Here is a 17,615-nt window from a genome sequence, read left to right as displayed (position 1 = left end):
CTGCTGGTCTCTGTTTTCAATTGCTAAAACAAGTAATGAGGGCCCAGGACTCGAACCGCAGTCAACTACGGGGGAGTTCAGCGACACAGTCATTACACTAACTGCTGGTCTCTGTTTTCAATTTCTAAAACAAGTAATGAGGGTCCAGGACTCGAACCGCAGTCAACTACGTGGGAGTTCAGCGACACAGTCATTACACTAACTGCTGGTCTCTGTTTTCAATTTCTAAAACAAGTAATGAGGGTTTATAAAACTGTTTTAAAGGGGACAGCTTTGGGTGTGTTCCTCAACTCTCAAGTGAATATTTCTCTTTTGAGTATTTTTTTTTTTTTTTTTGGAGGGTTTTTTGTTTAGAGGCACAGTGCCCCACCGACAGCTTTGGGTGTGTTCCTCAACTCTCAAGTGAATATTTCTCTTTTGAGTATTTTTTTTTTTTTTTTTGAGAGGTTTTTTGCTATAGAGCACATGTGCTCACCAGAAAGACAGAAAGCGAGAAATCACACCCCGGGAGGATGGCTACGTCGCAATCTCTTCTCCATTCTCCTCTTGGGATCTTGGGCACGTACACATGCCCAGTGTGAGTAACTGCTGGTTCCTCTTTTGAATATTTTAGTGTTACATTTTTCAATAGATTCTTGGGCCAGCCAAGTGGTGTGGTGGTTAAGGTAACTTGATTCCACATGGCCAACTATGCAGTTTGAGTCCTGGACCCCACAGCACAGTGTGATTTCTCACTCTTCCTCTCTCTCTCTCTCTGGTGAGCACATGCACCCCATAGCAAACTAAACAAATTTTTTTAAAAAAGATTTTTCATTAATAACTTAGTTTTATCAGGTAAGGCCACAAATGATGTGGACTGGGAAAATGTTTCCTTTTACAATTTATCACTACATGATCAATTTTTTAAAATATTTCATGAACATAATAAAAATGTCCAATAGGAAGAATGATGTCTAGGTGATATCATAGTTTCTTCTCAGTTGTCAGTATACATTGTTTATTATTTTCTAACATCTGGTGCAGTGGGTGAAACTAGGTATTATTCTAACTAGCTTCTCTTTATAATTTCTCCTATTTATAAACTTTCATGGTCTTTTTCCTTTTTTATTTTATTTTATTTTATTTTTTATTTTTGCTATACAGTGCAAGCATTTGCCAGAGAGACATCAAACAAGAAATCAACCCCCTGGGGGGATGGCCACCCCACAATCCCATCTCTTCCATTCTCTTTTTGGGATTTTAGGCACACGTGCACACATGCCTGGCCTGCGTTTTAAGCTGCTGGGTCCAGGACTTAAACCGTGATCAACTATGTCACTGGGAGTCCAGTGATGTAACCACTATACCATCTGCTGGCCCCTTCCTTATCATTTTTTAAAAAGAATTATTTTATCAGGACTGGCAGGTGGTATGGTAGTTGAAGCACTAGACTCCCACATGGCCGACTACAGTTTGAGTTCTGGATCTTGTGGCTTGCTTTCTCATTTTCCCTCTCCCTGTCTCTCTCTGGTCAAATTTTAAAATAGTAATAAAAAATAAAATTGAGTGATTCTTTAAAAAATTATTTATTATTATTTTAAAATTTGTTATAGAACACATGAGCTCACCCAAGAGAGAGAGAAAGTGACAAAACAAGCCACTAGGTCCAGGACTTAAATTGTGGTCAGCCATGTGAGAATATAGCACCTCAACCACTACACCTACTGGGCCTTTTTTTCCTATCCTTAAAATCCTGATATATTTAAGAACACTTCCAGATTTGTGTCTTCTTTGAAAAGAAAACCAGAGAATTCTGGTCTCCACCTTCAAGTTTTGATGCTGGATGACATTCTCCTTAGCTTTTGGGATTCCTGCTATATACTTGGAGACCTCTGGAAACCTGTAAGCAAAGATGCAACCAACCGTCTTGCTTACTGAATTATTCTAAAAGATACTGGATGAGAGAGGGGGAAACAGGGATAAATATTCAAACCTCCAGGAGTCTGATATTTCCAATTAATAATAAACTGGTAATTTTATTTCTTTTAAAAAAGTTTTGCCACATAGGGCATGTGTACTTGCCAGAGACACAGAGGAAAAGTAATAAATCACCCCACCCAGGGGAATGGCTGCACTGAAATCCCTTCTACCTCACTCTCTTCTCAGGATCTTGAACATAGATACACACGTACCCAGAGTGATTCTTTTTTCGAGGGAGATTTTTTTTTTTTTTTTTTTTTTTTATAGGGTGTGTTCGATCACTGGAGAGTCAGAGAGACAAGAAGTGAGAAATCACCCCAAGGGGATGGTCATACCACAAACCCTTCTACTTTAGTCTCCTCTCTGAATTTTGGGCATGCATGCACACATGCCCTGTGTGAATTTTAAGCCACCAGGGTCCAGGACTCTAACTGCAGTCGACTACATGGGAACCCAATAACAACTGTGATGCCATCTGCTAGTCGCCGGAGTGATTCTTAAGCCACCAGGCCTGGAACTTGAATCGCCCAGTTAGCCAGGCGCAATTCAGTGTCCCAACCTCCATCATGTCACCTGCTGGCCCCAGTGTCTGAAATAGCCTACTAATCCTAAACCAGTAGGTTTAAACCAACAATCACGTAGTCATTCTGAGCTTTTATATCCTTGATCTGATTTTTTTTCTTTTTAATTGAAGTTTTTGCCATAGGGTGTATGTGCTCACCAAAGACAGAAGAAAAATGAGAAGTCAGTCCGCATGGGGAATGGCCATACCATAATCCCTTCTCTTCTATTCTCCTCTTTGAATTTTGGGCAGGCATGCACACATGCCCAATGTTATTTTGAAGCCAGGTCTGGGACTTCAACTGCAGCCAGCAAATGGAAGTCCAGGGCCTTAACCACTACACCACCTGCTGGCCCCAATTCTAGTTTTCTAAATTTCAACTTTCTTCTTCAGAGTTTTTCAGAACTTAAATTTCAGTTTTCAAAAGCAATGCTGAACTCACTAAAATAGCTTAATTTTAGATAAACTGAAAGACAAATGGGTCAGCTAGTAGTATGGTGGTTAAGGTGGCTAGATCCTCTAAGACCAACTGTGCAATTCAAGTCCTAGACTCAATGGTCTGGAAGCACTCCCGGCACTTGTGCGTGTGCACCCAGAATTCCCAAACAGGGATGGAGAAGGAATTGTAGGGTGGCCATTTCCCCTGGGGAGTGCTTTCTCACTTTCCTTCTTTCTCTTTCTCTGTCTCTCTGGTAAGCACAAATGCCCCGTGGCAAAACAAAACAAAATGAAACAAAACCACACACAAAAAAGCAGCAGCAAATAATCTCAATAAATTGCCACCAACTTTTAGCATTTGTATCTCCAGGACCTTCTGTTATAGTACCTGATCATGTATGTCAACCATTACTGCATTCTGCTGGGGTGGATGAGCAGCAGGATGTAACAGACGGGGAGATACATTCGGAGGGTGGAAGGCTCGAGGTTCCTCTATTGCTTGCTGCTGTGCATAAGGGAGATGGTGATAGTTTTCATCTTGACTAATGGAATTATGTCGAGACAGACGATCCCTTCTTCCTCTCTGGCGCCTGACAGGAGGACTGTAATAATCACAAAAATCATCACAAAGAAAGTTATTATAATGTTTATTGTTGAGATTCATGAGGATTCTGTATCTCTTACTGCTATATAGCAACAGCATAGGCTAAGAGAAGCATGAGCATTTTATAACTGGAAAAACTCAAAGTTTCAGTACAAGGTATACAGCTTTTGTACAAAATAACAAAATTGGTATTTAGCTCTTTAGGTATTTAGAAATCAATAGCTAATCGGGGCCAGCAGGTGGCATTGTGGTTAAGGCGGCTAGAATCCCACATGGCTGACCACGGTTCGAGTCCTGGACCTGGCAGTTTGCTTTCTCACTTTCCTTCTCTGTCTTTCTCTGGTCAAATTCAAAATAAAATAAAATAAAATAAATATTCAAAAAAAAAAAAAAAAAAATAAATGAATAAAATTAAAAAAAAAAAAGAAATCAATAGCTAATCATAGTCCCTTTCTTAAAAAAATATTTAATTTTATTTGTCATTACTGTTTTTTTTTATTTTGCTACAGGGCACATGAGCTCATGAGAGAGAGAGAGAGAAAGAGAGAAAGAGACAGACAGACAGACAAACAGACAAAGTAAAAAAGCAAGCTACCAAGTCCAGGACTCAAACTGTGGCGGGCCATGTGGGAGTCTAGCATCTTAACCACTATGCTACCTGCTGGCTCCCACCAGTCTAGGCCACAATCCCTTCTCCTTTATTTCTTAACCCTGTCAAGATTTTTGGCACACACGCCTAGCATGATTTTTTCTTTTTTTTGGAGAGGTTTTTTTATAGGGCATGTGTGCTTGCCAGAAAGACAGACAGACAGAAAGTGAGAAATCACCGACCCCCCCCCCCCACAGGGGGGATGCCCACACCACAATCCCTTCTCCTCCATTCTCCTCTCGGGATCTTGGGCACGCATGCACACATGCCCGGCATGAGTTTAGGCCACTGGGTACGGGACTTGAATCATAGTCAACTACATGAGAGTCCAGTGACGTAGCCATTATGCCATCTGCTGGTCTCCCGACACCTAGCATGTTTCTTAAGTCACCAGGGCTAAGATTGGAACCATACAGTTGGCCAGGTAGGATCCAATTTCCTTAGCCACTAGGTCACTCTCTGACATCACCTCCACTGCTTTTTTTTTTTTTGGCTCAGCACCAAATCAACTTTAAGAAATGGAAGGCCTCGGGGCCAGCAGATTGTGTAGTGGTTAAAGGCCTTGGATTCCCACATGGCTGACTACAGTTTGAGTTTTGGACCTGGCAGCTTGCTTTCTCATGTTCCCTTTCTATTTCTTTGGTCAAACTTAAAAAAATAAATAAATAAATAAATAAATAAAATAAAAAGGAGGAAGTTGAATGAAGTAATTCTTTTAAAAAAAAAAAAAAAAAAAAAAGCCTAGCTGGACTTATCGATATGTACTCCACACTGGGCCAAGGGGGCCTTACAAGCTTAGCTACAAGTTTGCTCAGCACCCTTTTCATTGTTTTTAAAAATTTTTGCCACAGGGTGCATGCACTCACTGGAGACAGACAGTGAGAGGGAAAAGTGAGAAATCACCCCTCAGGGTGATGGCCACATTACAATTTTCCTTCATTCTCCTCTTAAGACTGTGGGCTCACATGCACCTGTGCCTGGCACGTTTTTCAAGCTGAAACTTGAACCACTCAGCCATGTGGGATCCAGCCACCTTAACCACGATGTCACCGACTGGTTGCTCTTCAATTATGTTTTTTTTCCCTTCTGGTTATTGTTGTTGTTTTTATTGCCAGAGGGCATATATGTTCACCAGAGAGAAAATCCACACTTCCCCTGATCAGATAGTTACACTACAATCCTTTTTCCTCCTTTCTCCATCAGGATTTTGGGCATATAAGTACAATACCTGATGTGTTTTTCAGGCCACCATGGCTTGGATTCAAACTGGTTGGCCATGTGAGACTGGCTCCCAATGTACAAGGTTAACCAGTGTGCTCTAGGGCTAGTCCTCCTTCACTGATCAACCTCCTAGACATGTAAACAGGTTTTCTCATACTATATGCATTATTTCCTGGGAATAAGAAATGTATGGCTAAAGGCAAAAACTAAAGGGAAAGCAGCTTAGGAAGAAATGCATACTTGTGAAAAGATAAAGCAAAAGGCCAAGTCCCATGGAAGGGAGGAATAAATGTTCAATTAAACTTTAGTCATTTTTTCACACTACTGGCTCCATGGTCTTATAAAAAACATAATGAAACTTCTAACTGCCATAGATGATATGAAAGGAATAGGAATGAATTGGAGAGAGTTTATTTCTAAGATCTCCAAATTTCCTTACAGTTATGAAATATAGAATACATTCTCCAGTTATCAGGATTGCAAGTTAGCCCCACAAAAATTCTTAAACCAGGGGCCAGCAGGTGGCATGGGGGTTGGGGCGCTGGACTCTCACATAGTCAACCACGGTCTGAGGCTTGCTTTCTGTCTCTGGTCAAATTTTTAAAAAGTAGTAACAAATAAATTAAATAAATAATTCTTTAAAAAGTTCTAAAACCACAAGGTAGTTGAATTAATATATAATCACATGACTTTAAGTAAATCACTCTAGCCTCTTTCAATTCCTTTACCTGTCAATTAGAAACTAAAAGAACTCTTATGATTTAGTGCAGGAGCCTAAACAACTTGTAATGTTGTTTTTTAGGTGTGACTGTTATGTGTATGCGTGTGTTGATTTTTTTGGTTTGTTTTTAAAAGAACTATTTATTTAAGAGGTTTTTGCTTTAGGGCGCATGTACTCCCCAGGAGAGAGGGAGACAGGGAGACAGGGAGACAGACAGACAGAAATAGAGAAAGTGAGAAATCACCTCCACAGAGGGATGGCCATGCAGCAATTCCTTCTTCTCCATTCCCCTCCTGGCATCTTGGGCACGCACACACATGTGCCTAGTGTGAGTTTTAAGACACTGGGTCCAGGACTCAAACTGTAGTTGGTCATGTGAAAGTCCAGTGACAAAACTGCTTTGCCATCTACTGGCCCCAAGAACTATTTATTTTTAATTTTACTTATTATTTTTCAATTCACCAGAGAGGGACAGAGCAAGAGAAAGAAAGAGGGAAAGTAAGAAAATAAGCCACCAAGTCCGGAACTTGAACTGTGGTAGGCCATATGGGAGCTGAGTGCCTTAACCACCACGCCACCTGCCAGCCCCTGTGTTGATGTTTTTATAAAATGACTACAGGAAAATATTTTTAAAAATCTTTATTAGATAGATATGACAGTGAGACACACACATGGAACCCTAATAGGGTCTTGCCATGCCATAATCCTCCAGCCAGAATCATGGACAACCTAATGTTTTCAGGCTGACCCAGAATCTGAATCCCTGAGCCTGCTGATATGACTCCAGTATTGCAAAGCAGCGTCCTACTGCCTGTAACACAGTGGGTGGGCCAAATAATGCTTTCTGATGTTAAAAAATTCTCATAAACCTATCAATGAAAGAACACTTAATAAATAAATTATAATTATCTAACCTTCTTCTGTTGCGTGCAGGTGTGTTGCATCGTTCCCCTGAGAAGTGATGTTGGCTTGGTCGAACTGAAGGGGGCTGCCTATTTGATGTCATCTCCCATGGTCGCATTGGTGGTGAGGGAGCTGGTGATGCTGATGTATAATCAAAGACGGAATGAGAAAGGCGCTGTCTCTTGGGACTTGGGCTATCTTCACTCTGCTAATGCAAAAAAATTGATCACCTGAGTAAGATCTTTAAAGGATTTTACATTACTGCATGTGTATAAGGTATTTAAATATATTTGTCCTAAAAATGGGGAGGAAAAAAATTTATGCATACCATCAATTCAGACAAAAACTTTAAATACATTGCTGGAGTCTGGGTAGGGAGGGAGAAAGAAGATGCACAATAAATAACAGCAAATAAAAAGTGAAATCTTGTTTTTAAAAAATTATCAGAAAATACATCTGGTACAATAAAGTAAACAATAGTGCAATTAGCTTTTATAAAGTACTTGAACTTCTTAAAATTCTAATCCACCTGAGAAATTCTACTATGTTGTACTGTTAGTTATAAGTTACTCTTTCAGACATCAATTCTCAGCTAAGAGTTTAGTTTCTGAAAGTGTAACTTGAGTAGGTCTTCAACCTTATTTTATATCATACTCTTCTTCTCCTTTCTCATCTTGCTTAGGATGTTATAAGAGTTACGTGGATAAATACGATTTCTATTAAATGAGTAAAGAAACAGTCAACTGGGACCAGCGGATAGCATAACGGCTACGTTGCTGGACTCCCATGTAGTCAACCATGGTTTGAGTGCTGGACCCGGTGGCTTAAACTCACGCCGGGCCTGTGTGTGTATGCGCCCAAGATCCCAAGAGGAGAAGGGAGGAGAAGGAATTATAGTGTGGCCATCCCCCCGGGAGGGTGATTTCTCACTTTCCATCTCTCTGTTTCTGTTTGTCTTTCTGGTGAGCACACATGCCCTATAGCAAAAACATCTCCCCCAAAAAAAGTCAATTAAAAAAAAGAAACTTAACTACTGTAGATCACTGGTTCTTATGTCATAGTACTGTGGGAGTACTTGCCAAATTTAGAAGGGTCATAGCAAGGGCTTAGTAGCTATAAAGCGGATATGGATCACTGAACTGATTAGGTGAAAAATCTGATAAAGCAGTATGTTTTCTAATAGAGACTTTCTTATCTACATTCTACTATTGTTAAGTTCTATTTATTTGGGCATTAGAACAACTTTTGGTTACAAAATAATTGGTACTTGCTAATTCAAAAATCATCTTAGAACACTAGCAAAGGCTATATTCTACAATGTTCCATTTTTAAAAGCTAAGTATATTGGAACCAGCAGTTAGATCAGCAGATAGCGTAATGGCTATGTCGCTGAACTCCTATGTAGCCAACTGCAGTTTGAGTCCTGGACTCGGTGTCTTAAACTCACACTGGGTGCATGTGCGTGTGTGCCCAAGAGCCAGAGAGGAGAATGGAGTAGAATGGATTGTGGCATGGCCATCTCTCCTGGGGGGTGATTTCTTGCTTTCTGTCTCTCTGTCTCTTTCACACACCCTGTAACAAATTCCCCCCCTCCAAAAAGCTAAGTATATAAACAGTTACATTTGTTCATTCAAAATTACTTAGAAGTATTCTAAAAACCAGGAATTGGCATTTTTCTTCTACATTTAAAATTATAATTCAATTTTGTTATTTTAACTAAGATAGAAAACAGTTTTCAGAATCATATGCAAAAGCATGCTGTTTTTTTTTCCCTAGAGGATGTATGTGCTTGCCAGAGAGAGGTTGAGAGGAAAAGAGAAAGAGAGAGAAAGAGAAAGAAGGCTAGGGGAAGGCACCCCTTATGGGAAATGGCCACAATGCAATCCATACTCCATCTTCCTCTTTTCAGGATTTTGGCAATGAATCTACATACACGTGGTTTGTTTTTCTTTTTTCTTTTCTTTTTTTTGAGAGGTTTTTGCTATACGGTGCATGCGCTGGCCAGAAAGACAGGGAGAGACAGAGAGACAGAAATCAAGAAATCAACCCCCAAGGGGGATGGCTACACTGCAATCCCTTTTCCATTCTCCTCTTGGAATCTTGGGCACGCATATACATGCGCCCACTGTGAGTTTAAGCCACCAGGTCTGGGCCTCGAATCGCAGTTGACTACATGGGAGTCCAGCAATGCAGTCATTATGCTATCTGTTGGTACTCCACCTGGTTTGTTTTTCAATCACCAGGCCGGGGAATCAAACTGCACAGTTAGGCCATGTGGGATCCGACTGCCTTAACCATCGGGTCATGGAGCAGGCCCCAAATGCAAACTTTTACAGTTCTCCCTACTTCCACACTAACTTTATTTTCCCCCTAGATTTAATTGTACTATTAAAAATATACTGGTTGGGTCAGCAGGTGATGTTGTAGTTAAGGTGCTGGACTCCCACATGGCCAACTGCAGTTCAAGTCCTGGATCTGGTGGCTTGAAAATCATGACCAGAACATGTGTGTGCATACCCAAAATCCTAACAGGAGAACTGAGGAGGAACGAGCAAAGACATTCCTCTTGGGGAGTGATTTCTCAGCTTCCTTGCCTCTGTCCAAGTGAGTACACATGCACTATGGCAAAAATCTAACAGCAAAAAAAATATAATGGTAATTCTTACTCTCTTGATTTTTAATAAGAAAATGGTTCATATTCTTATCATCCTAAAACTTAATAGTAAACAACCATTAAAATTTATTCTGATTTTTAAAAAAGAAAAAGCATAACAACCAAGGTTTCACAAATTCATACATAAACTATACATGAATACCAGAAACAGATTCTTTCCACAGTTGGTTAAGACAGATTTGCTCAACACTAACATTTTAAAGTACAAAAATATCAGTCGCCAATCATGACCATTAATTAGCTTTCATATGAATCCTACACCACTTATCCTATACTGCAAAGCCTAATAGAAACTAAGATGTGGAACTTTGAATTCTACAAATTCACTGCCTAAAACAGAGGCAAACACACTGCAGGGTCACATGATAAAGTTCAAAAGACCTGAAGAAACACTGAGCTTTATAAAGCTTTACATATGTTCAGTGATGTTCAAACTGTAGATCTACAAAGTTCATATTTTACAACTAATATATTGCTTTTAAGACTAAAGAAAGATGGCTAAGAAAAGTGCTCCATCTCTTTTCTGTACTATGATGGGTTCATGTTAGTGGAAAAAAAAAAAAAGAACAGAAAAGAAAGTAAAGGGAGGTGAGGTATTCATTAGCACTCTGGTAATAAGTCTCACTTTTTTTTTTACTCAAAATAATAGGAAACCACAATGGATAATACCTAAAGACAGGAAAAAAATAAAAAATATTTATTATGTGCAGTGTCGTTTCATCATATTCTTCATCTATCTTAGTACTCTAAGGAATTTCAAAGAAATCCTGTTTCCAGAAGAGGGAAGTGAGAGTAACATACAAAGAAACAAGAATTGGATTAGTGTCAGAATTCCCACAGAAATAATGCACGCTAAAAATGCTCTAAGGGAAAATATTGAACCTAGAATTTCACTCTCTAATCAAACTATTAATCTAGTGTGAGGGCAAAAACAAAGATCTTGCCAGACCTATAAAGACTGAACACTGCTTCTCATATTATCTGAAAATTTTACATGTGTGCTTTCACTCGCTTTTCCATTTGAGGACATATACAAGCCTGTTCTCCTACTCATGGGTTCTGCATCAAAAACCTTACACTGGGGACCAGCAGACAGCATAATGGTTAGGTCGTCCCCCCAGGAGATGATTTCTCACATTCTGTTTGTCTCTCCAGCGAGCGCACACAAGCAACCTAGAGTAAAAATCACTCTCTTAAAAAAAAACAGGGACCAGCAGTTAGCGTAATGGCTATGTTGCTGGACTCCCACATAGTCTATCATGGTTCGAGTCCCGGACCCGGTGGCTTAAAACTCACGCCAGGCATGTGTGCGTGCATGCCCAAGATCCCGAGAGGAGAATGGAGGAGAAGGGATTGCAGCGTGACCATCCCCCCTGGGGGGTGATTTATCGCTTTCTGTCTCTAATGTCTCTCTCTCTGTCTGTCTGGTGAGCGCACGTGCCCTATAGTGAAAATCTATCCAAAAAACAAAGGAAAAAAAAAAAAAAAAACTCTTCCATTGTTGCTGGGTCAGCCCCACTCCCTAGCGGTTTGCGTGACCAGGAGTTGGTGTAATGGCTATGTTGCTGGACTCCCATGTAGTCGACCGAGGTTTGAGTCCCAGACCCAGTGGCTTAAACTCACACAGGGTGCATGTGCATGCGTGCCCAAGATCCCAAGAGGAGAATGGAGGAGAAGGGATTGCAGCATGGCCATCCCCCCTGGGAAGGGATTTATCGCTTTCTGTCTGTCTTTCTGGCGAGTGCATGCACCCTATAGCAAAAACCTCTCCAAAAAAAAGAGAGAGCCAAACTGCACATGACTGTGGTTCAAATCTTAGCCCCAACAGCTTGGAAAACACTCGAGGAATATATGAGAGTGTACCCAAAATTCAGACAGGATGGAGAAATGAAGGGACTGTGGTGTGACCATACCCCATTAAGTGGTGTTTTCTCTTTTTCCCTCTGTCTCTTCATTTCTCTCTGGTAAGTATATCACCTTCTGACAATTAAAAAAGTGCTCTACCGTTCCTAATATGTAACTATGTAGTTTAGGCCTATCTTGGTTGAATCTGTACTAAAGGCATGCAGACCTTTTCTTCTTCTTCTTCTTCTTCTTATTCCCTAAGTAAAACAATGGTTTACATAATGTTTACACTGTACTGGTAACTTAAAAGTACATAGGAAGATGCATAGGCCATATGCTAATAGTATCCATTTTACATAAAGGACTTAAGCATCTGTGGATTTTGATACTGGAGAGGGATCCTGGAACCAATCTCTTATGGATACCAAGGATGACTGTATATACAGGTACAAAATCCAATAAACAAAAGTGGAATTGAAAACAAAACAAAACAAAACAAGGGAACCAGCAGTTGGCGTAATGGCTATGTTGCTGGACTCCCACGTAGTCGACCGCGGTTCATGTCCCGGACCCGGTGGCTTAAAACTCACGCCGGGCGCGTGTGCGTGCGTGCCCAAGATCCCAAGAGGAGAATGGAGGAGAAGGGATTGCGGCGTGACCATCCCCCCTGGGGGGTGATTTCTCGCTTTCTGTCTCTATGTCTCTCTCTGTCTGTCTGGCGAGTGCACGCGCCCTACAGTGAAAATCTCTCCCAAAAAAGCAAAAAACAAAAACAAAAACAAAACACCAGGAATGGTGGTGTGCCAGGTCTGAAAAGCAACCATTTCAAATTAAAACAGAAGTCAGAGGGCTCTGGGGAAGGGGGGGGGGAAGCCTTAAATAAGATGGATTCAAAATAGTATGACAAGAACTTGGAAGTTATTAATCAAATGTAATCACATGGCTCTTAAGTCAGAAAAAATATAGTAAGTGTAAAACTGGACTCCAGGAAAATCAGCAAGGAAAGCAAACCCATTTGACCTTGTTACTTAAAGCAGGGGTCCCCAACCTTCCCAGCACCAGGGACCAGCCTCAAGGGAAGACAATCCTTTCACAGACAGAGGGTGGTACGGTGGATGGGATGCTGGTCTCATGATGGCCCAAGCATACCACTAACCGAGCACATCACATCCACAGTGCATCCCATTTCCACCACTACTACACTGCAACATATGATGAAATCACACACAACAATAGGCTTTGTGCTCACATGACAATCCAAAACTGCAGCTGATGTGACAGAAGGCGGTAACCCAAACGACGGGGAGCAGCTACAACCTCAAATGAAGCCTCACTGGCTTGTTGGCTCAGCCATCCTTCTGCTGCACAGCAGGGAACAGAGGGCAACAGGCCACAGACCAGCACTGGTCCACAGTCCAGCAGTTGGGGACCTCCGAACTAAAGTATTCTTTGTGTGGAGTTAAGTAGTCAGAAGACATTACATTTCCTTCTCCATGGCCCAAACATGCTCTAGGTTCTGTTCTGCAGTGATTATATAAATATTCTTAATGTGACAAAAAAATTATTAATTAAAAAAAATTTTAATTGCTAGACAGTGTGTTCAGCAAGGGGTAAGAAAAACAGGGGATAGCAATCTCCTTGCCCTCCTCCCTTCCCCACAGACACACATATAGTAGGATGGGGTTAGGCACAATCCCTTTTCCATTTCTCCATCTTTCCAGGATTTGGGGCATGAACACAAATAGCCTGACATGCTATTGAGACTGTGATTCAAACAAAAGTTGTTGTATGGGATCCTATAACCAGTAAGCTACAGGGCTGACCCAGAATGTTTACTAATTTTCAATAATTAAAATTAACCAGCCAGTGAACTGGTGGTTAAGGCAGTTGGAGCTAATATGGCAGACTGCGCAGTCCAAGTCTCAGACCCAATGGCTTGAAAAAACGCATCAGGCATGTGTGCCACAGGTACCCAAAATCCTGAGAGGAGAATGGAGATGGGACTGTTGGGTGGCCATCCCTTTGGGTGAAAGGTTGATTTCTCACTTTCTCTCTCTCTCTCTTTGGCCAAGACACATGTCCTATAGCAAAAACTACATTTTTTTTTTTTTAATCCACAAGCATGCTACCTCTAGAACTCTTTGCTAAATGTGAAGTTGAATCTGGAGGTTCTCCCATTACTTAGGCCAGTGGTTCTCAAATTTTGGCATGCCTTAGAAACGCCAGATTGCTGGTCCTATGTCCTACTCTCTAATCATAAAGTTTGGATTGGGGCCCAAGACTTGGCATTTTTAATATGAACTCTGGTGATGCTTAATGCTGCTGGTCTAGGACCAAACTTTAAGAACCACTGAACTAAGGGATAAGGAATTCTCTTTGGAAAAGTCTCTAGATATAAATTATCATATAAGAAGAACTTAAGAAAAATTTACATTTTGAATTCCTGGAGGCAGAAGCCTTTTCCCTCTTCTCCTTCTGTGCCAGTGAGCTGACTTTTCAAAGCACCAGATGTTGATAAGCAGAGTTCATTAAATACTGATTCAAATCAGGTACAAGTACTGTTTTCTATTGCTATAGATACTATATAACACATATATTATAGTACAGAATACTGGTATAAATTTAGGGATGAAGGAAGATTAAGTTTTATACTGAGCAGTAGGCATTATTAAATGAGTGTAATACTACACCTCTACTATTACCAAGTCATTTTTATAACAAAAACATTGTTATTACAAGAGAAAACAATCCTGGGAGCAAACATAAGGATGCATTCTGTGACTTCAGAGAAGAAAATTGTAAGTCAATAAATGCTAAAGAAAAAAAAATTATATATATCTTAGGCATAACAGATATCAGGAATTCTTAAAGATAATGGGATATGATGTGACAAATAAAATTTTCCCAAAATTTGAAAGAGATTCCAAGTTCTTACTAAACAGTGATTAAAATGTGCCTGACTTCAGCAACTTTTAGTGAGCTCTAATGGGAAGTCCTTCCCAAAGCAAGGGGGCAATTAAGAGTATGAAATCCCCTAGTTACTCGGTTCTCTCTTCAGTCATTCAGAAGGACTTTCCTTCACCTTAGACTATAAATAAGCACAGTATGATTTAAGAATTCCCAATTCTACTTTAAACTTCCAGGCTTTCTCTACTTGCCTTGACTATCTTTAACAAAAGATAAGCTTTCTCTTTCCACAATTCAGAAATAACAGGGCTGGTTCCTTGGCATAGCAGTGATGCACTGCTCAGCAGAGGCTAGGTCCGGAGTTTAAGTCTCCTATCTCAGCCTGAACACACCAGATACACATGCAAACACCTGGGATCGGACAGGTTGGAGGACTAAAGAAAGGGGATCATGGTGTGATCAGGCCCTATGGAAGTTGCTTATCTGTCTCTGTCTCTCTCATATGCACTCTATCATGAACAAAGAAAAAAAATTTTAAGAGATTTTTGTTATGGGGTGTGTGCACTTGCTGGAGAGACAGACACACAGAAAACAAGAAATCATTGCCCAGGAAGATGGCCACACCACAGTCCCTTCTCCTTCATTCTCCTCTTGAGACTTTGGGCACACATATACACGCACATGGCATGAGTTACAAGCTGGTAGATCTGGGACTTGAACCATGGTCAGCCATGTGGGAGTCCAGCAACATAACTGCTATGCTATCTGCTGGCCCCTACTTGAAGTTTTTATTCTTTTCTTTTCTGAAAGATTTATTTATTTTTAATTTTATTATCATAATTCATCAATATTTTTTTTGAGAGGTTTTCGCTATAGGGCGTGTGTGCTCGCCAGACAGAGACATAGAGACAGAAAGCGAGAAATCACCCCCCAGGGAGGATGGTCACGCCGCAATCCCTTCTCCTCCATTCTCCTCTCAGGATCTTGGGCACGTACGCACACGCACCTGGCGTGAGTTTTAAGCCACCGGGTCCGGGACGCGAACCGCAGTTGACTACGTGGGAGTCCAGCGACATAGTCATTACACTAACTGCTAGTTCCCATTATTCATCAATTTTGACCAGTGAGAGAGACAGAGAAAAAGGGAGTGAGAAAGCAAGCCACCAGGTCTGGGACTCAAACCGTGGTTGGTCATATGGGAGTCCAACACCTCAACCACCATGCTACCTGCTGGCCCCAAAGTTTTTATTCTTAAACTATACTCAGATATATGCAAAATGTGTTCAAGGCCCTTGAACTACATAATATATATAGTCTTGTTTCCCACACAAGTTTCACTTTTTTCTTTTTGGAGAGGTTTTTGCTATAGGGCACGTGTGCTCGCCAGACAGAGAGACAGAAAGTGAGAAATCACCCCCCGGGGGGGATGGCCACGACGCAATCTCTTCTCCTCCATTCTCCTCTCGGGATCTTGGGCACACACGCACACACGCCCAGTGTGAGTTTTAAGCCACCTGGTCCGGGACAGGAACCATGGTCGACTACGTGGGAGTCCAGTGACATAGCCATTACTTTAACTGCTGGTCCCACAAGTTTCACTTTTTGATGTACAGCTCTAATACTACTCAAGAAATTTCACAATAAAATCCAATCTTTCAACCAAACAATATTTCCTCCTGAAATGTTATTTTACTTAGAGATGTTAAGAGGGAAATGAGGCTCTAAAAGTTACTATAAACATGCTGAAACAAAATCAGAATTTTGTTTGATATGGTCCAATTTTGTGTCTTCCTGAGAACCTGAAGAAAATAAGTATTAAGAACATACACTGGGTATTTGTAAATGAACTCTGGTGGTATAGTGTACTGCAATCCTATAATAAAAAATAACATCCAATACTGCGTGAAAATACTGTTATTCCCATTGACTATGTTAATTTTTCAGGACACATCAGCTATCAGTTGGCTTCTTAAATCTATGGAGGCCCAAATAACTACTCTGAATAACAAATTATAGTGTATCTAGATTTTTTTGAAATTTTGTTTTTAGAGAGATTTTTGCTATAGAGTGTGTGCACTTGCCAGAGACAGAGACACAAAGTGAGAAATCATTCCCCAGGAGGGATGATGCCACAATCCCTTCCCCTCCATTCTTCTTTCAAAATTTTGAGCACACGTGCACACGCATCCAGCTTGAGTCCCAAACTGCCAGGTCTGGGACTTGAGTACGTGGAGTCTGGTGACATAACCACTATGCCATCTGCTGGTCCTGGATTTTTAATAACGAACAAATCACTTCCTGATGAAAACAGATTTAAGTTGATATTGCAACTATACTTTAAAAAAAAAAAAAGAATTATTTTATTTATTGTTATTTTAAAACTTGCTACATGCACATAAGACTCACCAGAAATAGAGAAACGGAAAGCAAGAAAGCAAGCCACCAGGGCCGGGACTCAACCGTAGTTAAGTAGCATGTACATGCATGCCCCAAATCATTAAAGTAGAGAGGTGAAGGAGAAGAGATTGCAGTGTGGGACTGCAGATCTTCCCTTACAAAAATTTTCAGAAAATTCTTTTTTCTGGGACCAGCAGTTACTGTAATGGCTATGTCGCCGAACACTCATGCAGCCGACCACGGTCTGAGTCCCAGACCCGGTGGCTTTAACTCACACCAGGCACGTGTGCGTGTGTGCCCAAGATCCCGAGAGTAGAATGGAGGAGAAGGGATTGCAGTGTGGCCATCCTTCCTGGGGGGTGATTTCTTGCTTTCTGTCTCTCTTTCTGGCAAGCGCACATGCCCTAAAGCAAAAACCTCTCAAAAAACAATAAAAAAAGAAAATTCTTTTTCCCTGTCTTTTCTTCAATAATCTTCTTTATAAATTGAGGACAACTGTAAAATTCTAAAGACAAAAAACTCGGGAACCAGCAGTTAGCGTAATGGCTATGTCGCTGGATTCCCACGTAGTCAACCGCGGTTCGCGTCCCGGACCCGGTGGCTTAGAACTCACACCGGGCACGTGTGCGTGCGTGCCCAAGATCCCGAGAGGAGAATGGAGGAGAAGGGATTGCGGCGTGACCATCCCCCCTGGGGGGTGATTTCTCGCTTTCTGTCTCTATGTCTCTCTCTGTC

General features: G+C 41.0%; 1 protein-coding gene across 11 annotated transcripts in view; it reads right to left on the bottom strand.

The window, feature by feature from the left end:
• RNF38 (ring finger protein 38) overlaps positions 1-17,615 on the bottom strand; it is an 88,031-nt gene that overhangs the window by 31,396 nt on the left and 39,020 nt on the right. For 6 of the 11 annotated variants that reach the window (XM_006143763.3, XM_027770037.1, XM_006143752.3 and 3 more), the window contains 2 exons: positions 7,069-7,265; positions 3,348-3,561 (listed from right to left, as the gene is read on the bottom strand). In XM_006143763.3, coding sequence (XP_006143825.1) covers positions 3,348-3,561; positions 7,069-7,175 — 321 coding nt within the window. In that variant the 5' untranslated portion in view covers positions 7,176-7,265. The remainder of the gene's footprint in view (positions 1-3,347; positions 3,562-7,068; positions 7,266-17,615) is intronic. The other 5 variants (XM_027770038.1, XM_006143759.3, XM_006143761.3 and 2 more) reach the window with 1 other exon arrangement.

This window comes from Tupaia chinensis, unplaced genomic scaffold, assembly GCF_000334495.1.
Source record: "Tupaia chinensis unplaced genomic scaffold, TupChi_1.0 Scaffold000104_1, whole genome shotgun sequence".
Lineage (NCBI taxonomy): Eukaryota > Metazoa > Chordata > Mammalia > Scandentia > Tupaiidae > Tupaia > Tupaia belangeri.
Note: the sequence above shows the minus strand (reverse complement) of the source record. Positions and strands in the feature narration are given on the sequence as shown.